General features: G+C 48.4%; 1 protein-coding gene across 2 annotated transcripts in view; it reads right to left on the bottom strand.

Moving 5' to 3' along the window:
• LOC311363219 (myomegalin-like) overlaps positions 1-25,327 on the bottom strand; it is a 46,099-nt gene that overhangs the window by 2,179 nt on the left and 18,593 nt on the right. Inside the window, exons 22-48 of one of the 2 annotated variants that reach the window (XM_084483187.1) lie at positions 25,116-25,232; positions 24,825-24,968; positions 24,254-24,366; positions 24,010-24,149; positions 21,967-22,098; positions 20,293-20,402; positions 19,907-20,038; positions 18,954-19,052; positions 18,709-18,848; positions 18,191-18,452; positions 16,467-18,102; positions 16,086-16,193; positions 15,546-15,691; positions 13,713-14,131; positions 13,087-13,319; positions 11,595-11,640; positions 9,492-9,700; positions 8,185-8,580; positions 7,725-7,850; positions 6,601-6,714; positions 6,140-6,317; positions 3,781-3,902; positions 3,200-3,379; positions 2,772-2,846; positions 1,372-1,643; positions 646-771; positions 322-460 (exon numbers count right to left, since the gene is read on the bottom strand). In XM_084483187.1, coding sequence (XP_084339313.1) covers positions 322-460; positions 646-771; positions 1,372-1,643; positions 2,772-2,846; positions 3,200-3,379; positions 3,781-3,902; positions 6,140-6,317; positions 6,601-6,714; positions 7,725-7,850; positions 8,185-8,580; positions 9,492-9,700; positions 11,595-11,640; positions 13,087-13,319; positions 13,713-14,131; positions 15,546-15,691; positions 16,086-16,193; positions 16,467-18,102; positions 18,191-18,452; positions 18,709-18,848; positions 18,954-19,052; positions 19,907-20,038; positions 20,293-20,402; positions 21,967-22,098; positions 24,010-24,149; positions 24,254-24,366; positions 24,825-24,968; positions 25,116-25,232 — 5,914 coding nt within the window. The remainder of the gene's footprint in view (positions 1-321; positions 461-645; positions 772-1,371; positions 1,644-2,771; positions 2,847-3,199; positions 3,380-3,780; positions 3,903-6,139; positions 6,318-6,600; positions 6,715-7,724; positions 7,851-8,184; positions 8,581-9,491; positions 9,701-11,594; positions 11,641-13,086; positions 13,320-13,712; positions 14,132-15,545; positions 15,692-16,085; positions 16,194-16,466; positions 18,103-18,190; positions 18,453-18,708; positions 18,849-18,953; positions 19,053-19,906; positions 20,039-20,292; positions 20,403-21,966; positions 22,099-24,009; positions 24,150-24,253; positions 24,367-24,824; positions 24,969-25,115; positions 25,233-25,327) is intronic. The other variant, XM_084483188.1, reaches the window with a different exon arrangement.

Raw genomic sequence — 25,327 nt, 5'->3', positions numbered from 1 at the left:
AGGATTATGGGATACCAATATCTCCTTTCCTTTCCTAAAGGTTGGTCAGGAGTAACCTACGCTAAAGGAGGCCTAGAGGATGCATCGAGGCTCCTTTCCTAAGCATTTTTAGAATTCAAACCTTTCCTCCAAGTACTTCTGGGTCATCTCCTTAGGAAAGGACATTTCCTATGCAAAAAGGAGTATTCGTAGAACTCCTAATCCAACTAAGATACCCAACAAGTTAAACCCACTAGACTTCAAATATCGCTCCCATTCTACCTGCATAATAGAAGTGAAGATAAAGGGAGGAGGTGTGAGTGTATTGAGGTGAGGACCTACGCTGGTCGATGATGACCTTCTCCATGCCCTCCTTCAGCTGGTTGGTGGAGCGCAGACGCTTCACCGCTCCGCTCAGCAGACGCTCCTGCTGGCTCAGCCTGCTCCTCAGACGGGACACCTCGCTCCGCAGCACCTCCTCCTGCAGCACAGGGGGGGGAGGCGCTGTTAGGCTCCTCTCCCACAGTGTGTGCTCTTATACTTGACGAAGAACAGGACACTAATCTCCCAGACACCTGAAGTGGAGGCTGAGGGCTGTTGTCCAAAGAAGTAGGGCGTGGTAACTAGAGGAACTTCTAACGTGAAGTGCTGTGAGAGGGGACTGACCTGCTGGTTGGAGCCCTGGTCCCCAGTGTGTCCCCCAGAGGGCAGAGACACCCTCCACACCAGGTGGAGCAGCCTGCTGGCCTCGTCCAGGACCTGCTGCATGGTGGCCACGCTGCTGGACAGACTCTGAACAGACGCACATCCTTTAGCTCTCAAACACAAAAGGTCCTTCATACCCAAAACGTGCACCATGCTGCGTTACAATCAGCTGTATCTTCATTTTAAATAACTCTTTTAATGCACTATGTATCTCAGGCCGAGCCCGTCTACAGAGAGCCTTGGCACTCTCTATTGAGCCCCATTGTATCACACTTGGTTTTAGTTCCATTAGAATTCCACTGCGCTGATCGAATGAGTGCAGATTGAACGGGGGGCTATGGGGCTAGACGGCTAAATGGATCTCTTTCACCTGCTTGTCGTTGAAATATCGCAGATTGTATTGTCGATTCCGCAAGTTCAATATAGATTATAGTTCAAAAGTCGAATGAATGAGTACTTATGTCCTTTCGATTTCGACCCTGTGGTCAGATGGTAACTAATATACAGAAGCAGTGAGCCCCAGAGCCCTACCCTGTGGTCAGATGGTAACTAATGTACAGAAGCAGTGAGCCCAGAGCCCTACCCTGTGGTCAGATGGTAACTAATGTACAGAAGCAGTGAGCCCAGAGCCCTACCCTGTGGTCAGATGGTAACTAATGTACAGAAGCAGTGAGCCCAGAGCCCTACCCTGTGGTCGGGGCGGCCCTCCTGCAGCTGGGCCTCCATGTGTTGGGTGAGCCGCCGGCCCTCAGAGATCTGCTTGCGTAGGGCGTGGTGGTCCTGGATCAGCCCCAGGACGTGGGGCCCGTGGCGGCTGGCCCAGAGCCGATGGCCCAGCACCAGGCGGGACGGGGGCCCCGAGGCCCCGCTCCCAGGGGCCCCGCTCCCCGAGGCCCCGCTCTCCGAGCTGCTGCAGCTGCTCAGCTGCTGGGAGCTGTTCTCCTCCCGCCTCCTCGTCTCTGCACACAGCAATTGACACTCCATTGACTCCCATTCATTTATCGGGCACTACTGGCGGCCGGTGGATAACATGGGGGTCAATGGAGAGAGGAGGAAAGTCCTCCTCTGAGTGGGTGGGACTAGCTGAGGGATCTGAATCACGTCAACGTCTATTCACGAATAGGCTGGAGCCCTGGCTGCGCTATGAACCAATAAGAAGAAGTCCTGGCTGCGCTATGAACCAATAAGAAGAAGTCCTGGCTGCGCTATGAACCAATATGCAGGAGCCTGGCTGTGGAGCAGCCCAGAGTGAGGGTTTATCCCTTCAAGTCTCTAGGCTACGAGAACCAACCAACCCGTTCAGTTGGTGCGCTACTGTTCGTTGCGGTACAGTGCGGCTCTGTTCGCTTTTATTTGCGTTTCCAAATATCCCGTTTGGTATGACCAGGTCACTGATATCTTTAACACAAACAGCGAGGAGGATTGACTTGATCCATCCTCAATCTTAGTCCATCAATCTTAATTGGCTTAACACCATGACCAACATTCTGAAACACCCATTAACATCCACATTTGCCTCAAACAATGTTAGGCTTACAGCCCATGTCAATAGTTGTGAACTTGTTCTTGTTGATCTTTTAATTGTTTCTTACTCTGACCGTTCTGTTTGATATTGTGGAAAGGATGTTAGTGAATGATTCAGAGCATGATGCATTTTAAATGGAATCACTTTTGGTCTTGTGTCTTCATTTTTCTTAAAACAATTGTAGCTGAAAATAAACAAAGCCAAGTTACAACCAATAGCTTCAGTCATTGAGGGCAAAAATAGGCCCAATGATTTTTTTATTTAGTTATACAAATCAAGAGTAGGCCTGATTTGACTAATTGGCATTGCATCCTTTCCTTCTGCCCTTGTAGTCCAAGACATGCTGCCCACCAGCTTTCAAAGTACAAAGCTGCCGCTGGTGGATTTGTATCCATTTTATTCACATAATTATCACTCCCTGCTATTTTGTAGTTCACCAAAACACCCTGAAACAACTTGAGTCTCACAGACTTATGCCACTGATATATATAGATATATAGAGATATACACACACACACACACACACACACACACACCCCCTATATAATGTGCAGTTCCTCACCTGGGAGCACAGGGCTGCGGGAGGCGTGGTGAGCAGGGTCACGGTTCTCCTGTCCGGGGGAGCGGCCTCCCTCATCTAGAGCAGGAGGTCAACACCGGAGCGTCAGTAGGACTCCTTCACCCTCAGTACCTCACTAGACACTGTGTTCCAATATCCACACTCACTATACTAGGTTTGAGCACGTAGGGCTGCGTTCCAATTCAGATTGGGGCGAAAAGAGGTGTACTGAAAGGACCCGGATGGTGAACTCAAAACGGTCAAACCACTGAGTGTGGATCAATGCACACTTTTCATACTCAACAGGAGCCGTCTGTTGAGTATGGAAGAGGCGGCGCCGGGCTGAGCCAACGTCGTAGCCTGCATTAGTGGAGTCATTGTGTAGCTGTTATAGGTCTTATAGCTATACGCCGAGGTGTGAAGGCAGTGACCTGAGGCGGGCAGCAGGTAGTTGATGGTGATGGTGTCAGAGTGGCGGCCCCTCAGCAGCTGCTCCTCCAGCCTCTGGCGCAGCGCCGTGTTGGTCTGGATGCTCGTCTCCAGCTGCAGCCGCAGGCGGCGGACCTCGGCCAGCAGCTGGGACAGGTCCAGGGGGGCGGCCCCCGGGCCCTCTGCAGGGGGACCGTGGAGGTTAAAGGGGGAGTACTGACATGGACTGAGGACGTAATGGTGGAACGGTTTATTGAGACATTGTAATGATGCATGCGGAGCTTTAGCACCGTAGAATGCAGTTCTATCTTATTATGCAACTCACTGCCATTGTCATTTCCCTAGACTGTTGTCATTCAAGAGCCCAATAATAAAATACCTATTCATGACAAATATGAAAATACAACCAGTGTTGCCAGATAGGGTGGAAGATCTGGCCCAATCTGGCAACGCTGAATACAACACGGGTAGCTTAAGATGCTGCATGGTGCAGTACTACTAACAAGGAACATCCTAATAGTACGAGTACACCCTTTGAACCAGGAGCTTCTGGGCGGATCACATGAGTCTGAAGCTCCAGTACCTGCTCCGCTGTGGGCGTCCGTCTTGATGCGCTCACAGACCTGCAGCTCCACACGCAGCGACTGCAGCAGATGCTGGGAGTCTGACAGCTGCTGCCTCTGGAGGTTCACGTCGCTCTGCAGCCTGCAGTGGAACACGTTTCCACACCACATCAGTATACTCTACAGCAGCACGTTGGTAGAGTGAAGGGACTGCTGCAGGTCTCACTACTACGTGTTCGACGTTCATCAGAGGACTATCTCTCCACAACAAAGAGCCTGCCTCGTACCAACAGAGCAGCCCGTTAACCACTTTATTCTTCAGCCTCATTTAATGAAGACAAGATGTGAAGGAGGATTGTGAAGAAAAGGTCAAACATATAACCTCATTACAAAGGTTTGAATTGAAATAAAAAATAACACTACTACCAGTCACTCAAGTGAGAAGACTTATCTAAATATACCGGCAGTGGAAATGTTACAGGTGTTCCGCAGGTAAATCCCCCGTGAAGATTTCCCAGAATGTTGATCACTGTTCAAATGTTTCCAAATGGAGCCCAGAGGCTTGGTTGATGTTTATGGTTTTATGCGATCTAACACAACTTTGATGAGCAAACAACAAAAGGTAAGACATCATTAGTGTTTGGAACTAGAAAAAGAGAAAAAGTTTGTTCAGCATAAATAGAACATAAATAGGATATATATACATATATATATATATATATATAATATAAATCATATCGTTTGGGTAGTTTGTGTAGATAACACGAGGTGAGAAATATTGCTATTGCTATAACAACCAGTATGATAACATAACTCTGTGACATGTTTGGTGGGTTTTGGGTTTGAATTGTGTTTCATTCAATAACAATTGTTATGATATGTTATGATAAAGGTGAGAATCATATCATTCTAGGGGGATGTCACATGATTTTATCACGTGTTTAAATGCCTTCAAGTTTAGAGGGTGCGTTCTCCGGAAAGAAGAAATAAATACGTTTAAAACTTCACCAAACCCTCCCAGAACTCAGATCCAGGTGGTAGCAGATAATCCAGGACACCTTCTCTCCAAGCTTATGATCAAGTATTACAACAAGCCCACGGCTAAAGTGTTCAACAAGGAAAGCTAAAGCCCAGCATGTAGAGATACCCAGAAAACAACGTGATGTGGAGGATGAACCAGACTCTGGTGTATCATGTGTCCTCCTCCCTCAGTTGGTGTGACTAAGGGCCTCTAGTCCTCGTGACCTCTAGGTCCCCTCACCGTGGGCTCTCATCCATTGGTCCCTGGATGAGTGCTGAGGTGATCCTGGCTCATGTTTCTGAGTGGTTTTAATAGCTTGGTGTAATGGGGCAGTAATGACTCTTTACAATGGTCATTGGCTGCTATGGTTTCATGTTGCACACACAGAAGGAGCTAATGACCACATATCCATGGCTCTGAGAGTGCCAGTGTATCAATAGCATGTGTGTGTAGTACTGTCCACACATAGGCACATCTAGGTACCAGAAACATTGTTGTGCTTGTGCTTGCGAAGGTCTGGATGTACTCAGTTCCCTTTGGTACGTGTGTACGTCCCTGAATGCTACACCAGCTGAATTGTTCACATACGTACTTTCTGTCTAAATGGATGTTTAAAGCTGTGTCCAGGAGGCAGGACAACGACAAATCATTTTCTGTCTCTGATCAACATCTTTCATCATTCTTTTATGGTTTCTCTCACAGGTTAAGAAGGGTTCCACTTCCCCGGGAAGGATTTTGTCATGCAGACTTGTTACTGTGCAATGGCAATGTCATCATACTGATTGTAACTGTTTGAAGCTCACATACCTGTTCTTCAAAATTCATCTCCACAATGTCCTATTACTTTTTCATTTCCTGTTTCCACCTCATAGAACGTCAGACCAGCTTTGGTTTACTGCCCCAAGAATTCTGTTGGTATGCGGTCACTCACGGCCCAGGGAGACGTGCCCACAGACTGACCCACGCAGGACATGTGGCCGCTACCATCATAGGTCCAAGATGTCTGAGCTATAATACAGCCCTAAGCCCTCAGGCACACAGAGTACCTGTGGTCTGTGAGCTATAATACAGCCCTAAGCCCTCAGGCACAGAGAGTACCTGTGGTCTGTGAGCTATAATACAGCCCTAAGCCCTCAGGCACACAGAGTACCTGTGGTCTGTGAGCTATAATACAGCCCTAAGCCCTCAGGCACAGAGAGTACCTGTGGTCTGTGAGCTATAATACAGCCCTAAGCCCTCAGGCAGAGAGTACCTGTGGTCTGTGAGCTATAATAAGCCTTAAGCCCTCAGGCACAGGGAGAGTACCTATGGTCTGTGGGCTATAATAAGCCTTAAGCCCTCAGGTACAGGGGGAGTACCTGTGGAGCTCGTCCCTGCTGCGCTGCAGGGCGTCTGTAAGCGTCTGGTTCTCCTGGGCGCTGAGCTGCAGCCGGCCCCTCTCCTGCCTCAGGGCCTCCAGCTCCGCCCGGCTCTGCTCCAGCCGGGCGGTGCGGCGGGCCAGGGCCTCCCGCAGCGCCTCGTTCTCCTTCTGCTTGTCTGGCCGGGCGAAGAGGGGGGTTGGTTGTCATAAGAAAAACATAAAGATGTGAAAGCTTCCCTGGTGGTAAAAGTTTTTCTCATTGTTTACATCCTTGTGGCTGTAGTGTCCAGTACTCAACACCAGGTGCTGCTGTAGTGATCAGTACTCAACACAGGTGGTGCTGTAGTGATCAGTACTCAACACAGGTGGTGCTGTAGTGATCAGTACTCAACACAGGTGCTGCTGTAGTGATCAGTACTCAACACAGGTGCTGCTGTAGTGTTTGTAGTGTAGTGTTACCTCTGGAGCCCTGAGCCAGCTGCTCCTTCAGGCTGCGGTTCTGCTCCCACAGGAAGCGCACCTCACTGGCCAGCTGGCCCTGCTCCTCGCTGCCTTGGATGAAGATGTTGGTAGCTGCTCAACACAAATCAGCACCACGGGCCAGTGTCACAGGTAGGGTTTAGAACTCTGTTTGAATGATGGTTCTGCCTTATCAAGAGAATAATGTTGATAGAAACTAGAGCTGAGATAGGGAGGAAGGAGATAGGTAGGAAGGAGATAGGTAGGAAGGAGATAGGCAGGAAGGAGATAGGCAGGAAGGAGATAGGGAGGGATTCACAGCGCGACCCAGGGGCCCGTGCTGCTCAAGCCATTCACAGGGTACCTCATTTCTCCTAGACGCAACTATGCCTCCACTAACACACACACACACACACACACACACACACACACACACACACACACACACACACACACACACACACACACACACACACACACACACACACACACACACACACACACACACACACACACACACACACACACAGTAGATGCCATTTATGTGTGATTCTGGGTCACCTGCAGGCAAAGTGGTGCATTACTCTTAAGAGCATTTATTAAAATGGAAACGGTGGCGTCACTGAGGGTGGCCCCTACGTCGTAAGTAGTAGACAGTCCCTGACCACTTCTCTCGTGTCATTGTGATTGATTGAATGTTGAAATATTCTGCATAATCTGCCATTTTCTGGACAATAAAAACCCCTTCAAGGAATTTTCATCAGACACGTCCATAGATAATGTGTATCAAAACATTTCTTTGTCATGTAAAGCTTTGTACCTGAACCACCAAAGCTTTAGGAGACCACCATAACGGACTAAAACCCAAAACCTTTTACCATTCCACCGCTGAGATATGGGCTCTAATAATGCCTTCACCCCACAATAACAATAGGAATAGCTTATAAGAATCCCTACTATAACAATGGGTGTGCAGATACACGGAATACATTAAAAACAAAGTGACCATTTTGTTTGAAATAGATCTTGGTGATGTTTGCTTCAATTGGCCACCTGTTGGTTCCACTCTACATGTTAATGACCCTGAGGGATCAGTGCAGGATTGAGTATCACAGAGAGAGTACCTGGGTCTCTCTCCACCTCAGCCAGCCTCCTCTCCAGCTGCTGTCGGAGCCGGTCGTTGGTTTGAATGCTCTCCTCCAGGCGCTGCCGCAGGGCCCGGATCTCCTGCAGGTGTTCTGCCAGCAGGTCTGAGAACACAGAACCACACGAGTCACAATCTGGGCCACAACACAATGACACAACACAACACAGACACACAGGGGTCACAATCTGAGCCACGACACAACAAACACAGAGGCACACATTAGCATCTGTGTCACTGAAATACACATTTTAAAGAATTGTCCCACAATGTTATTCCCTGCATGTAAAGCACTCTGAATAGCCTTTGAGTTTGTTATGTTTGCATTATAATTAAAGGTCGCCTTGAATTGCCTAAACGGATCTATTGCAGACGGTGTTTCAAACCCTTTAAATAAACCAGTGAAGGTCCAAGCAGACAGGACAGTAAGAGAAGGGGACCTGTGGTCATGGCCCCAGCCTGCGGCCCTCCGTCCTGAAGCGCTGCTGCCCGTGCCTCAGCCTCTCTTCCCTCCGAGTCGGCCTGAGGTGGTGAGCCGGGCGTGTCCGGGTGGGCACCGGGCTCTGGGTGACGGGCGCCCTGGTCCCGCTGGGCCTGGACAGAACGCTGGAGCTCCAGCTCGCTGCGCAGGGTGGCGTTGAGCTCCTCGCTGCCCCTCAGCTGCTCCTGCAGCCGGCCGTTCTCCCTCCACAGCTGAGCTCCGGGTGTCCTGCTGCTACGGTGACGCTCCGCGGGGCTCCGCTCCCCGGGGCTCTGCTCCGCGGGGCTCCGGGCCACGCCGCCCACAGGGGGAGGAGCTGGATGACTGGCAGGGTTGGGATCTCTTCCTGGCCCGTCTGTGTTGCCATGACACACACAGGTAACACAGCTGATTGCCAATAATCCCCATGCAGGCTTCTAAATAAGAGTCTCCATTTCTATTTTGTGACTTCAAATGGTCTTTTCAGCAATTTCTTCCGTCGTCTTGTTAATGGCACTCTTTAAAAAAAGAAAGTGGTTGGCCTAAGTGTAAAACAATGCATTAGGGGAAAGAGGCCTTAACCATATTGTAACATGTGTGTGATAACCTTAAGCGGCTCCGCACTCCCTTCAGGTGGATAGGTGGCCCTTAATAATGCAGCTCAGCGAGCCTGGAACAGGACACCCTGACTGCTGAGCTGCAGCCCAACAGAGGGGGACACCACTAGCTGCTACTAGATCAACAAGTCTCCACGCCTTCTTGACCTCATGATAATAGTGTGGGGGGGAATATGCATTTTTAATAAGGAAACATACAGAGCTAATTGCAGGGACTGAATATAACAATAGATGTGGAGATGGCCTGGTCATATCAATCTCCAGGGATACTGAATACTAAGATTGAACTTCGGAAATGGAAGGGACAGAGTCATTTTAGTGGACACTTTTATCTAAAGTAAACAACTGTGAATATGTATATTTATATTTCTAGGAGCAGCCAGGTAGGCTGGGGAGGCATTAGGTGTGGAACCCAGAGCTCTTTGGGCTGGGAGTTAAACATCATAACCACTAGAGGGAACCACTACATCATCCAGACCTCCATAATAAGATGGAGGTCTGCATCCAAGGAGTGACAACGACATAATTGAGAGTTTGGAAATCTAATAAGGCCTACATGATGGAAAAAGTGGTTTGTTTGCTATTGTTTAGGGCAGAGTACTTTGCAGCTTTCTATTGGAAAGTGCAGACCTTTGAACCCCTAGTCAGACACACGTGTGGCCACTCATACCGTGAGGCGCCAGTGCTCCGCTGTGGGCGGTGGGGCTGTGGGCGGTGGGGCTGTGGGCGGTGGGGCTGCCACGTCCCGACCCCGACACCACGTAGGACGGGCTTCGCTCGGAGAAGCTGGAGCAGCATGAGGAGGCCCTGCTGGGCCCTCTCAGCTGGCTCTGGAGGCTCTGGACCTGCTGGTTCTTCTCCTGCAGCTCCCTGGACAACCTGGGCCCATCAACCACACACACACACTTTATGGATGTGGTGCTTTGGGTGCAAAGCACTGAACTACAAAAGGTACTTCTGAAGGGAAACATCTCGGCAAGAACAAGAAAGGGAAACAAAGTTTCCAATAAAAAAGTATACATATACTGTACATGCGAGTGAGGAACAACAAAAAGGTCACTTCTTCTACTTGATTAGAAGAAAGGTCAACTAAAGGGTCGTTTTTGTTTGAATTGATGCTCTCAGGTCCTCTGCTCAGGAGACGAGGACCAGAGGCGGAGGAGAGTCTTGAATCCAAATTGTTTTGCTTTTAAGGTAAAACACTCCTTTTAAAGATAAAGAGAAAGTTCACTGCAAACAGCACGCTGTCCCACTTGGACCTGAACCTGTGACTCACAGGTCCAGCTGCTCTCTGGTGGACTGGGCCAGATTGGAGTTCTGCTGGACCAGAGAGTGGAGGTGCTGCTGCAGCAGCTCTCTCTCGCCTTCTAGCTGCCACCGTAGGTACTCTACCTCCTGCTGAATGTTAGCAGGGCTGTCCTGAGGAGAGCTCCCGTACTGCAGCTCCTGCTGCCTCTCCTCAGGGCTGCCCAGTCACAAGACGCATCATAGATATGAGATGTAGCTCATATATCAACTAAAACTAAAACTACATGGAATGTCCGCCAACAATGCCTTACATTGCAAAAACCAGATGCTGTATATTAATAAACACAACACATTGTGGTTAGTCACACACATTCATGTTATAACCTCCATAAATAACCCTGCATGAATAAACATGTGCTATAGCTGCAGTATATATATACTTATTGTAAGTCTGCTAAAAGCCCTAAAGCTAAATGTATAACATTGAGAATGATGATTGACCATGAAGAATTCCTTTCAAAAGACTCCAAGGCATCGATGGAGACAACAATGACCGTAGCCGTGTCCCTCCGACATGTTTCTCATGGTGGAGAATGACCCGCATGAGGTCATCGGAAGTAGGTCAGAGACAAAACACTGTCCAAAACACAATATACACTGGGGTAGTAACGCAGTGGGCTACTGCTGGGGCGCTTAGGTTTTAAAATGGGGCAAAAGACAGACACTACAGCTCAAACTGCCCCAAACAAGTCTACACACAGAACGATAGGAACCAGTGAGGATAGTCTACACACAGAACGATAAGGACCAGTGAGGATAGTCTACACACAGAACGATAGGGACCAGTGAGGATAGTTTACACACAGAACGATAGGGACCAGTGAGGATAGTCTACACACAGAACGATAGGGACCAGTGAGGATAGTCTACACACAGAACGATAGGGACCAGTGAGGATAGTTTACACACAGAACGATAGGGACCAGTGAACAAGTCTACACACAGAACGATAGGGACCAGTGAGGATAGTCTACACACAGAATGATAGGGACCAGTGAACAAGTCTACACACAGAACGATAGGGACCAGTGAACAAGTCTACACACAGAACGATAGGGACCAGTGAACAAGTCTACACAGAACGATAGGGACCAGTGAGGATAGTCTACACACAGAACGATAGGGACCAGTGAGGAAGGATAGTCTACACACAGAACGATAGGGACCAGTGAGGATAGTCTACACACAGAACGATAGGGACCAGTGAGGATAGTCTACACACAGAACGATAGGGACCAGTGAGGATAGTCTACACACAGAACGATAGGGACCAGTGATTATAGTCTACACACAGAACGATAGGGACCAGTGAGGATAGTCAGCGTCACCCTGAAGATGATGAACTCATGACTGGGGATATCATGTGGGGAAATTCATGAGCAATGGCAAAAAGTTACAAACATTGAAGTAAAAAGTAAAAAAATAAACTAATAAAGAAGAACAATGCTGTAAATAGGTTATATACCGTTGGGCCAGCTCCAGAGTATCCTTATTGCCCTGGAAGCCGTCTCCTGTTAAACGCATAAAAACACACAATAACTAACTGACTAGAATAAAACATAAGAAATGCCTTAAATCAGAGTCTAACTAAAATAACATGATAGCATTGGGAAACATATGCCGCTTTTCCACCGACAGTACCAGCTTGACTCGACTCGCCTTTTTTTGCGTTTCCATTGGCAAAAAAAGTACCTGGTACCGGGTACTTTTTTTTAGTACTACCTCCGTCGAGGTTCCAGTAGTAGGAGTAGTAGTACTTACTTTTGTGTGACGTAAACAGGCTGCTGGCAACTGATTGGCCAGCGGCTGTAAATGGGAATAATCACTCAAAGTTAAGTTGTGTCCAGCGTGGCTGGAGTCCACGGACCCGCTCCCGAGGGGGACACTGATCAGCGTTTCGAATTGAAGAGGTACTTTTTTAGATGGAAATGCGACGTGCCTGGAACCAAACCGAGTCGAGTCGAGTCGAGCTGGTACTGTCGGTGGAAAAGCGGCAATACAGTACTTTAGATTGAGTGTTGAAATGTCAAACTTGTTAGCACTGGGAACCATTATTTAGATGGATGTGTACGTCTGTGTGGCCGCTGTGTACCAGCCATCTGTCTCAAGTTAAGGATTAGGCAGGTCTGTTCAGGCCCCAGGTTAGTGGTGGACATTGCATTTGTCCAGATGTAAATCCACCATGATCCTTTCTTCAAGTGTTCCAAGATGGTTGTCGGCCATCAATTGACATCCATTATATCCCAAACAAGTGGTTAGCAGCTTTATTTATTTATTTTTTTGACCAACCCCGGTGAGCCCATATGAAGTGCCCTGGCTTTCTCCAACAGAGCCTGCGCGTTTACACGCCACTTCGCATCCACTAACTGAGAGCCAGAGACTTTGTTGGTATTGGCGTGTGAATGCAGGGGGAGAATTTAAGCAGAATGAAACATGGCCCTTTGTCCCTAATGAGCCAGTCCATTGTTGGATCAAACATCACCAGTGTGCTCATAACCAGGACATCAAACATCCTTTCTAACTGCGGGCCTCTCGGCCTCCGTCACTAGGTCTGTGAGCATCACACTGTTGACACAGAATGCTCATGGGCTCAAATCAGTGAAAAAATACACCCTCCTACCCTCACCATCGTGCCTTATGAAAGGTTGCAACACTGCCAAAAACACAGCCACCATCTTCGCTCAGAACCCACACACCTCTAATTCAGGGAGGGTGTGCAGAGTGGCATATGAAAACACTGAATCTAACCTGGGTTGGACATAACAAAGTTAACTTATGGGAGCTGCTAAACTTTCGTATGTAAATTGATCGCCAACTGCCTGATTTTGGAACATTTCTACACCGCGAGAGGAGGGAAGAACAAAAATCATGGCTGCTTTACATCTCTACATAGATAATGTCAACCATTACCACCGGCAAAATCCTTTAGGCAATACTATACATTATCAATAACACACCTCTGTCCAGCCGTCCCTCCAGTCTCTCCAGAATGCCCAGGCTCTTGTCCAGCTGCCCTCGGAGGACGTCTCCCCGGAACAGGTCCACGTCGCTGGCCTGCAGCAGCTCCTGGAAGGCCCGGCTCAGCTCCTCCAGCTGCCGGCGGTGAGCCAGCCCCAGGCCGCAGCGCTCCTTCACCTGCTGCCGGAGCGCCGACAGCTCCCTGGCCTGGGACTGCACCAGGGAGTCCAGCCTGGTGGGTCAGGAGGAGGGTCACGTTGAGAGGGGTTGTTAGAGGGCAATGAAAGGTCACACTGTTGCACCAGGGAGTCCAGCCTGGTGGGTCAGGAGGAGGTTCACGTTGAGAGGGGTTGTTAGAGGGCAATGATAGGTCACACTGTTGAAAATGCTTTAGTGTGTTACAAATAATACAACTCTTGTGTACAAGAGTTGTGTGTTGTAGCATAACTGTACCATTTTGAATTACAGTACATTACAAAATGTACCACTTTATAAATGTATTGTTTGCATGTACTTTATAATTAATTATAACTTATATTGTACAGCATTTTATAAACGTACTACTATATAATAAATGCTCTGTGTTATCATCACTTTATTATAATGCATGGTGGTAGCAGTTTACCTTGCGGGCGAGGCGGAGCGACTGCGCTGCTGCAGCTGCTGCAGCTGCTGCAGCTGCTCACTCATGTTCCTGTTCAGACTCCTCTCCGTCTCCAGCTCCTGGTTCAGCACACCGATCTCATCCCTCATCCTCTGGCCCTCTCCGTCCCGGCCTTCCTTCAGCTCCGCTGCAGAGCGACACCTCTCCAGGCTGCGTCCATCGACCACGCTGGGCCAAGCATGGTGATCTCTGGAGGTGTTGACCGGCGTGGACACCAGGTTGCTGGGAAAGATGTTGCGACTCAGTAGACTCTGCATCTGCTGACCGACTCGGGTCTGGTTCTCCAGCTGAAGCCTCAGCTCCATGACCTGCGCCTTGAGCTCAACAGGATCCTCCGACACGCCATAGTCCTCGAAAGCCTGCAGGCTCTTTAGACTCACCTGGAAGGGAAACAACACCATTTCTATTTCATCCTTACTGACCGCCAGAGGCGGTGCTTCTAGCACTGAATGACCCATCTGCATGCGCAGGTCGAGTGTTAATACCACCAAAGTCAGCTATGACCCCTGATGACCCCAGACAGCCTATATCTTCCGGTGACATCAGAGGATCTGTTCCTCTTCATCTTCTCGCTTTGCAGGCATCTATGAATCACCGCGCTAGCTAAAGCTAAGTGGCTATTATTTTGATCTCGTTCGTTGCTGGTGGCCTTGCGACGTCTTGTCGGAGCTGCGAGCAGCTCGCCCTCCAAAGGCCGCAACGGACCCACCGTCCGTTTAATAACTTAACTTTAATAACTTAAACTTGTGTTTTCTTACTACATATCGTGTTGGAATCAGCTGTTGACATTGCGTGTGCTTGCCTAAGTGTTGGATATCGGTGCAACCTGTTGTACTCATTACAACCTGAACCCCTGGTTCAGGGGGAGCTGAAGTGGGTCTCTACTAAAACTGCCTTTCTCCTCGGCACCGCGTCAGCGAAGGTTCTGTCATCAACCTCAACCGACCTATCCACCTGGCACAGCTTATCCCCCCAGAAGGGGAGGTCAGGTTAAAACTGCGGTGTCCTGTGCAGGCTCTGAGAGCCTATGTAGCCGCAACCGCACGTGTTAGACGGTCGGACCAGCTCTTCCTCTGCTACGGCGGTCCTAGGAGGGGCTGTGCTCTCTCCAAGCAGCGACTGTCTCATTGGGTTGTGGAGGTCATCACCCATGCATATGAAGGAGGTGGTCACCCCCTGCCATCCAGGGTGAGGTGCCACTCTACCAGGGCTCTCTCAACATCATGGGCGGCCCTGCGGGTCGTGCCCCTGGAGGGCATCTGTGATGCAGCATCATGGACAGCACGAAGTACCTTCTCCAGGTTTTATCGGGTGAATGTTGCCACTCCTCATCCGTTGGCCACGGTCCTGTTGCCCGACTCCATTTCATCTCAATGAGGTATGTGTTGGAGCTCCTCGTGACCTTGTTGGTATGAGTCATCCAGTGCTTGAAGCACCGGTCAGTAAGGATGAAATAGACCGAAAGTTACGTATGTAACTACGGTTCTATGAATCCTGGATGACCGCCAGAGCGTCTAGTCACTCAGAATCCTTGTGTACTCGCAAGAAGATTCTGCAGGAACAGATCCTCTGAAGATATAGGCTGTCTGGGGTCATCAGGGGTCACAGCTGACTTTGTTGGTATTGACACTCGACCTGCGCATGCACCAGATGGATCATCCAGTGCTTGAAGGACCGGTCATCCAGGATTCATAGAACCGTAGTTACATACGTAACTCTCGATTTAAACATAAACCTCAACAGATTTCAACATTAAAGCCAACAGATTTCCAGGTAAAAGACTGGAGAGCTCACCTTGTTGGAGCTCAGAGCAGGAGAGCTGGGGTAGGAGGTTGAAGTGGAGTCCAGGTTCTCAGCGGAGGAGAAGGAGCCTTGCACCTCCTTCAGCAGAGAAGGCAGGCTGCAGGCGCTGTCCCCAGGCTGCAAGCAACCCTTCAGATCTGAATCAACATTAGGATCAGGGTCAAAGTGGTCAGGTACAGAGAGGTCAAAAGAACTCCAAGTGTGTTGAAATACAGTGATAGGAAATAGAGGTGAAGAAAGCTAGTGACTGTAGTGAGATATAGAGAGGAGGAAGAGGAAGAATAGGTGAAGAGTTATGCATTGTTTAAAGCAGGGGCCTTCTTAAATTCAGTGAAAACGTGCAAAAACAGTGTGAAACGTTGAGGTTTGTGCAAAGCCATCCACATTGAAGGGGAGGTTGAAACCCAGAGGTTACACACCGGTGAGGTCCTCTGCTCATAACCAGTCCTGTAACGCCTCAGTTCAGTGACCATGCAGAAAGGCTGTTTAACCACCACCAGTGGGATTAGTATAAACTTCACCACTAGCTACCTGTGCTACTGCTCTCTTCCCTATCGTTCTCACTCTTGCCACTGGTTTCGTAACCCAGGTCCTGCAAATCCACCTGCACGCACTTGTCGTCCTGCTCCAGAGGGGGCGCTGGAGGCAACAATGTGGAGTTAGGAAGGGAATCAGGGGTGTGGATATATAAATGTTCTCGTTACGTATTCCCAGTTACAATAAATTCACTTGGTTTCAAGTCATTAGATAACATATTATTAGTTACTCATTCATCAAATAAATTAGTTATTCCATGGAGGAATTTAATTTACAGAATATTCTTTGGCAGAATAAATTAAATGAATATATATCCCCCTCATATGAATAACCACCACAGCACTCATGCATAGCTCAAGATATATGTGTCCTTACTTTTCTGAGCAGGGTCACAGGGCAGGTTGTGGATGGTAACCGTCTTCAAGGAGGCCAGTTTCTCCTCAAGGATCTTGCACATCTTCTTGTCCTTTAAAGCCTTCTGAAGACCCTCCATCTGGGCCGTAACGTCGCCTGCTATTCCTTCTGAACTCAGACAATCCGCTGCTGGGACTTGGGTCTGGTTCTCCCCTCGGAGCCTCCTCTCCTCCTGCAGGCTGGCCTGAAGGTGAGAGATCCTCTGGGAGTGATCGCAGAATGCCTGGTAGAGGAGGTGGATATTGCGATGGAGCTCCTGGGAAGAAGGTCGGGACTTCCTGCCAGCAGAAGCAGCAGACCCGTCCCTATTAGAGGGTTTCTTGGCCTCCTCCACATGGCCCTGGTCCTCCAGTTCCCCCAGCTGCTGCAGAGAGATCTGAAGCCTTTGCAGGTGGTGTTGGAGCTCAGGACTGATCTGGGCTGATGTTCCAGAAGACAAGCTCTGAGTGTTGGTGCAGTGTGCTGCCAGAAAGGCGATGGCTGACTCTACTGCAGCCAGACAGTTTGACAGACACTTGGTGATCTCTCCGTGAGTTAAACTGCCTTCAGAGCAGCCTGTTGTGCCTTCTATATCTCTGGACCTGCCTTTGTTCACAGGCTCTCCTGCAATTTGCCTAATGAAGTAGTCCTCGTGAGGAGTGCCAGTGTGGTTGAGACCAGGAAGTACAGCGCTGACCTCAGAAGGAGTTCCTACTTCACAATCCAGTCGGTTCAGCTCCCAGCTCCCTTGTTGAAGCCGGTCCGTACTTTGCTCCTGACCGTGGTCAGAACCCCAGGGCACATCGACAGTGCCTTTTGGGTGGTGAGCTAGAGATGCGTTCATCTGCTGCAGACTGCTCACCAACCTCGAACACAGCTCCCGAGAGGCTGTGGCTGTGGGAGAGGACAAAGATGCCTGTATGGCGGCAATGTCCCTGCCGGTCATGTTGAGGAACTCCACAAGGTGGGCATTGAGCCTCTCCTTCTCCTGCAGGGTCTTGTTGAGCTCCACGCATTCCCTCTGCAGGGCGCTGCCATCTGAGCCTGCCGAGATGGCACTAGAGCGGTCGAGCAAGCCCAGGCCCAGGCCGCTGTGGCTGTCCAGGTTGCAGGCGGTGAGATAAGCGATGGTGGATTCAGCAGCCTGCAAGGCCTCAGCGTACTGACGGTTGAGGCAGTCCTTCTCCTGCAACTGGGCGTGGATCTCCTCCCACTCGGCCAGCTTGCCTTCCAGCCCGTCAATGAGGATCTCCTTCTCCTGGCACTCCTGGTGGAGCAGCTCCAGCTGTGCCAGCAGGGCACAGGAGTCAGCCTGGGCGTCACCCAGGAGGGCCTCTGCGCCCTCTGGGTTACCATCGGAGACTGTGGGGCTGCAGCTGCTACGATGGATGTACTCGTCGAAGTTGGACCCGGGAGTGGTGCTGCGATCTAGGGACAGGGGGCACTCAGAGCCCTCGGACAGGAGCTGGTCCGACTCAGAGATGTGATTCAGGTGTATATTTCGCAGAGGCTCAACGGTGTGGTGGTGCATAGGTTGGGGTTGGTTGGCCCCCCAGATGGTGCTGCCTGGTTCTGATATCAGTCTCACTGGCACAGGGAGGCGAGATCTGACACCAGCCTAAAATATGAATGGAAAAACTTAGATTGTACAGTAGGTTATCACGTTGTATATTCAGGTTTATGGCAGGTTTCCTTTCAAGTCCTACCTTGTGTGAGAGGCGCTGCCTGGCAGTCTGGCGGTGTAACAGCTCAGTGGTCGGTCCACCCTCCAGGGTCCCGTTTCTCCTCTCCCAATCAGACTCCTCCACAGCTTTCCTCTCCAGCTGCTCCTTGGCCTCGTCTCTGAGTCTCAGTACGGTCTGATGGAGGCCTGCTGGTTCACCTGTTCTGGCCTTGTGTTCAGACTCCTTCTCACTGAGGAGACAGCGCAGCTCTCTGTTCTCCAACCCGAGACGCAGGAGCTCATCCCTGGGGCCCCAAGGGACACTAATGTCAGGTATTGCGGGTCACTAAACAGTACATTCAAGCACAAATGGACACCCAACAATAGTTGAAATGCATTGCAATGTTGAAGAGTGAAGTCACATGCCTGCGACATCACATTTTAAACCAATCAGGAACAAGGAAAATACCATCTCAATGTCATTGCTGCGATTATGCTAAATTTTTCATCTTAAATTCAATATTGAGCGGTGGGTAAATCCGATTCAGAGCGTAGCACCACCTGAGTTGTGAAGTGGTTCCCTGGAGCATCTCCTCCACGTCTTCCTGCTGATCCAATGTGTCGTCGCTGGACCTGATCTGATGCTCTCCCGTGCTGAACAAGCTTCTGTTGTCATGGTCACAATGGCTTTTGGACGCCGTCTAAAAGTGAAATATGTATGCAAAACCAAACCCCCTTACATGAAGGACATATAAGGGTCTTTGAATGAATCGACTCCTCCAGAGGGGCCATCCCTTCCCCCATACCTGTGGTGGCAGGACCTCCGTTAGGCTCCGTTGATCCGGACCGGGACGCAGGGTCCCGTCTCCCCCCCGTCGCTGGCCGGCCCGGCCCGCCACTAGCAGCTAGAGTCATGGGATGGGAGGTGGGTCGTGACACAAATGACTTTGTAAAAAAAGAAAACCCAACAAAGGAGAACGGAATGCACAAAGAAAACACAGTGGCCAGCCAGCGGCAGAATGGGGATGTCTACATGTGGTATGGGAGAGAGAGATTTTCAATGGGACGAAGTGATCAGAAGATACAGGCAGGACAGGAGTTAGGAGACATGTCGAGGAAGAGGAAGAAGGACATTTCTGGGCTGTTTTTCTACAGACAAAAGAATGCACTGGTTAGAGAGAGAGAGCGAGAGATGATGTGTACATATACATATATTTTTTTTTCATTCTTTCATCACAGAAGGGTAGACTTAACGTTATATTAGGCAGGGTTTGTTATGTGCAGGGTAGTCTCACAAATCAGAGATTTAGATAAACATCTATTATCTGAGGTCAGACGAGTTAAAATCTAAAGTTTCTTTGGGTTCAAATGTCTTTCTCCATCATGTTGCTGGGGACGGGCTGGTAGAGGTGTGTAACACGGAAAGGTCTGCTTCCCCCAGCCAACCCAGCGGAGCCACAACGTGACATGGCTGACCATTCACCTCGGACCCAGAAGCTGATAACTGATAACTAGATGGTGAAAAGATAAGCTAGACGTCTGGACGCTAACATCCTCAGACATAGTGTCTGTAAATATTTAAAATTGAACATGTGTCATAGAATGACAATAAATATAATGAGTTAAAATCGTCTTCTGAAACCTCCTCCTTGCCACTCACAGTGAGTTTATGTTCAGAAGAATATATGAAGACAGGGAGAGTGGGTTACTCGGCCCATAGTGCTGTGGTACTTCTGGATCCAAGATGGGGGATTCTCACCTGTGTCCTTGGGCTAGTGTTGGCATGGCTGAGGTTCTCCTTGTCTTCTGTCCTCTCCAGCAGCAAGGCCTTCTGCTGCAGGTCTATGTTGGCACTCTGCAGGCCACTCACACACTGCTGCAGGTCCACCACCTATGGCACAAAGAGTACCCACTCTCAGTGTATCAATACATTAGCATTTATAGGGTAGTGGCTAAGTACTGGTACTTAGCCACTTATAATTTACACTTTATAATTTATATTGTTATATAAACAATATAATACAATCTATCTGCACTAAAATACTCTCTTATCAAAATGGCCATTAATTGAAGCAGCCTCAGACATTCCCCACTGCCCTCACTAGATCATACAGCAGTATTTCTACTGCAGTCCTACTAACCAACCTTCTGTTGGAGCTCCTGTGGAGAGAGCTGAGACAGGCTCTCCTCCAGTCTGTCGCCCACACAGATGCTCATGTAGGAGGTCTGGTCCCCGAGGAAGGTTAAGCTGTCCCCTACAAGACACGAGTGTTAACAACCAACCACATCATCATGCCATCCAGAGTAATCAGTTTCATCGTTTGGAATATGAACATTAAGATCAGGAACAAAATACAAATACAAAGAATAAAAATATGCCTAAAAAGGTCCAGTGTGTAGAATTGAGTGGCATCTAACAGAACGGACTTGGCAGAAATGGAAGACAACACAAGTATGTTTTAATTTGTGTATACAAATAAGAAAAAATAAGAATTGTTATCTTTTCGTCGCCTTTTCTTTGAGCCTATTTATATGTACATGGGGTCCTCTTCCACGGAGGCCGCCATGGTTCTACAGTAGCCCAGAAGGGACAAGCGGCTCTGGAGAGTTGTAGTAAGGAGTTGTATTATTATTAGGGGTGTATTATTCCTATGACCCATTGTGATTAAATTCCTAGTCCCGTCTTCTTCACACAACCAAGCTTCTACACACACACACACACACACACACACACACACACACACACACACACACACACACACACACACACACACACACACACACACACACACACACACACACACACTCCTAGAATCTTAACCCTCTCAGACGTTGACATCAACCATTGCACAGGCGTCTTCTAAACGCTCCGGGCCGTTATATACAAGTGTCCTAGAAGCTGAACCCTCAGACACGGACAGCCACAGCTGCACAGACGGTCAGATAGTGCAGTGAATGGCATTCTGCGGACGAGGGACATCATGATAAGGGTGTGCATAATACATGCATGAATTTGAAACAAAAGCTTTCAAGGGAGTTTCCCAGTATGAGTTTCTAACTAAAAGAAGGCTCTCATTCTGCATATAAAGTTGGTATCGATGCACAACATCATGTTATCAAAAACAACATATTGGCACCTTCTGCATCAAGATGAATCATCAAAACATATTACAGATAGGATAGACCTATGTCTATGATTGTAGTTTACCACTATGGATGATCAAAACCTACAACAGATAGTGATGATTATAGGTCTATGATTGTAGTTTACCACTATGGATGCAGTTAGCTCTGCCATGTCTTACCACATGTACATGTCCACAGTGACTATGACAAAGATACCCCAGTGTGACTGGTTGAACTGATTTATTCGCAGTCTAAAGCTTTCAGTTGGTTGCAATCTGCAACCTCACTGCTATTGGCCAACTTAATTCTACACACTGGATCTTTAAGATGTAATTTATACCAAAAGAATCCATACAGGGAAAACAATATATACACAGGTTAGGGAGTTTGTGTCCCAACTCATTGTGTCATGTGTGTTTGGGTCATTGTCCCAACTCATTACATGTTGTCTTTTAATTTGATTTATAACATCACCTCCTGTCCAGGGACAACAGATGTAAATTAGCCTTGTGGCTCAAATCTGGCCCAATTATATATTGTGCATTGTCCCTGTCAAATAAATGTAAAATTAATAAATTAATAAATTAATTAAAAATATATATATCTTGAATAAACCAAAGAGAAAAGATTAGTTTTTCAAAATGAATGAATAATCAAAGATTTGAGGGAAATGAAGCCATGGGGTCAGATTACCAGTTTCATTGGCTCCGCCCACTCCTCCAGCCCGGTTCTGGATGGCGCCGAGGCGGGCCTGCAGGGAGGCGTTCCAGCGCTGGGCGTCCTCCAGCTGGTGCCTCATTCTCTCCAGCTCCTGAGGATCAACACCTGCACAGACACACGCACTATGCTGAGACCTGCACACACACACAGAGACCAGAGGTGCCAAAACCTGGACACACAATCACATCCAGAGAATGATGAACCTGCACACACACACACACACACACACACACACACACACACACACACACACACACACACACACACACACACACACACACACACACACACACACACACACACACACACACACACACACACACACACTGAATGCTGAAGGCCCCCACAGAGAAAATATAATTTTGGTAAAAAATATACATATATTTCTCATTCCTATATATAATAGAATAAACGATATCATCTTACAATTTATATATATTTTGTATTTTATGACTGCATTAAATAAAATGCTTAAGGCATAAGGATTATGACCATGTACACAAGGTGATAGTTATTACTCGGTAAAGAGGGATGATGGGGATGATGTGAATCCATCCCAGTGATGGATGAATATAACCTTAACAAAACAAATGATGATGCTTTGTTTTGTAGGAGAACGGGAATGAGTTGCCCTCTCAATTAAAGCTGTACCACACAGCCCTCTCCTGCCCCCTCAGTACAGATGACCTACATGAACACTGGGTTTACTTAAGCCCGGGGTTGGGGGGGAGGCGTGCACTTCCCGTATTCCCATGGACAGGAAGCCAGGTGCAGGCTTACGGCTGAACTGATTTGCTGTGGCTCAGTGCGCACCCAGTGGCACATCTAATCATCATCAAGGGGATAGCGTCACTGGCTGACTGTCGTCTTGTGTATGCAGATACACCACATGGAGCCTAGAGACCTCGTAGTGCATTAATGTGAGTGATGTGAGCCTCATGTGGCTGCATCCTCCACATGTTGGCTAGATGTAGTATGTTTTGGAACAATATTCCTATAGCGTATTTTACTTCGATATTGCATGAGTGTACAGTAGAAACATTTTTAGGCCATAAAAAACCCTCAATATATTTAATAGTCAATTTAAATCTTGACTTAGTGTAAAGTAAATGGTAAATGGTCCTCATTTATATAGCGCTTTTATCCAAAGCACTTTACAGTGTTGACTGACATTCACCCATTCACACATCGATGGCAGAGTCGACCACGCAGGGCGACAGCCAGCTCGTCAGGAGCAATTAGGGTGAGGCGTCTTGCTCAGGGACACCACGACACTCAGCTAGGAGGAGCCGGGGATCCAATCACTAACCTTGCGCTTACCAGCCAACCCGCTCTACCTCCTGAGCTAATGCCGCCCTAAAGTATACGTGACTTTCAATTTATACAATGGAGGATAGATGATGCTTGGATGCAAGGAACACGTTTGAATAATACAATGATGATGTGTTTAAATGTAATTTATGTGTCAGATGGGGTGGTTAACAGATAAACACATGTTAGTAAGGTGACGTAACAAAACAGGTTTGAAACAAGCAGGACAGCATGTTAAACATAGAGAGACAGAGAGACAGACAGGTGTATTTTTTATTAACTTTTTCACAATGAGGGTGAAAGTGAAGTGCATCCCAGCCCCGGGGCAGACCGTATGGACACAGTACATGCAGATGAAGAGCTGAACACACACAAGACAACAAACAAAGGAGAAGGAGCCGATGTGCATGCTCTAGTATACAGCAAGGATGAGAACAAAAGAGAAGAGACGAGGAGAAGGAGCCGATGTGCATGCTCTAGTATACAGCAAGGATGAGAACAAAAGAGAAGAGCATGTGAACAGGAAACAAGAGACTGTTGCAGACATGTTGGAGGGGGATTTAGAGGTACTCTTCTAGCAAGGTGAGTAGCTGATGAATACCGTTAGAAGTTATCTACATCTTACCAGTTAACCTCTGAAATCACTCATTTACTTCCACTTAACAAACAGCCGCGTGTGTCACGGTCAGAGTGGATGAAGCGCACCTTCTCTGAGCTGAGCCTGGAGCAGCTCTCCCTCCAGCTCGTCCCTCAGCCCCTCGTTGGTCCTGATGCCCTCCTCCAGCTGCTGCCTCAGGAGCTGCACCGCCGCCAGCTCCAGCTGCAGTGCATGCAGGCGCTGAGAGCTGCAACACACACACACACACACACACACAATATAGACATTTTAAAAATCATTGAGAGAAACTATACTCATTGTAAATTTATAATTTATTTCTAGGTTAGACACCTGTCCGGCTCCTTGACGGTTCGGATGAGGCTGGAGAACAGCTGCTGCTCCGTCTTCAGTGCCCTGGTCAGGACCGCGTGCTCGTCGTGTCCAGAGGACAGGCTGGGCAACTCCTGGAGGAGACCCCCAACCAGACAAGGTCACATGTTAATGCCTCTCCTCCATGTTAAATAATGGTGTCCCCTAGCAGCCATCAGTGATGCATCTAATGAGGCATCCACGGAGGATCTGTGGATTCTCTATGGCAGCGTCGGGTTCAAATTGAGAACAGATTTTCAAGTGCATAAAAAAATGGCAGTTAATAAAAATGGCAGTCTAAATGTAAATGTGATACGGCGCAAACATCCATCAATCACAAGCTGGCTTCAGAAGGTGCCAGGAACTGGAAACTTGCCATGCACATAGAGGGCATCTCTCTTAACAAGATAAGCAAGTTTCGCTTTGACAGATCAATGGATGACTTTGCAGCGTGGATTGCAAAAGTACTGAGCTAAGCACTCGGCCCCATTCCACAGGCGGTGCAAAATCCCTTGTCATCTTAGTCGCCGTAATGTATGCATTGTTCCATTACCTTTTGCTGGCTGTCTCCTCCAATGATGGTCCTCTCCCTCTGGGGCAGGCTAGACGTCGACCTCTCCACACGGGTGTCGGTAGCAGAGGCATGATCCTGGCCAGTCTGTCTGTCCCCACGCTGATCCAGACGCTGGTGGAGCTCCTGCCCAGAGAGTAAGAAACAAGTCTTCACAAAGACAGCTAAAGCAAGGGAGGAGATCACCTATGTGGAGAGAGGGAACAGAGCTCCTAATCCAAAGCTGGTATGCGTCTGACAGGAGTTAGACTCCTTGAATGGGGGTTGACTTACGGCGATGATCTGATCCTTGGTCTCCAAAGTGCTGGTGAGGGACTCTACGTTTGCTTGGTGGCCCTGAACGAGGGCCTCCAGCTCAGCCAACGTCGACTGGAGATCTGCCAGTGAAATCTAGAAGAAATTTATGTTTGGAATTATTACATCTCTGCAAGACAGTATGATCTATGTGGAGCTTAAAAAGGTGCTGCAGGTAAGATTCAAGAGTT

Source organism: Micromesistius poutassou (assembly GCF_964030765.1).
Source record: "Micromesistius poutassou genome assembly, chromosome: 18".
Lineage (NCBI taxonomy): Eukaryota > Metazoa > Chordata > Actinopteri > Gadiformes > Gadidae > Micromesistius > Micromesistius poutassou.
The sequence above is the reverse complement of the archived record's forward strand: the minus strand, read 5'-3'. Positions and strand labels throughout refer to the sequence as shown.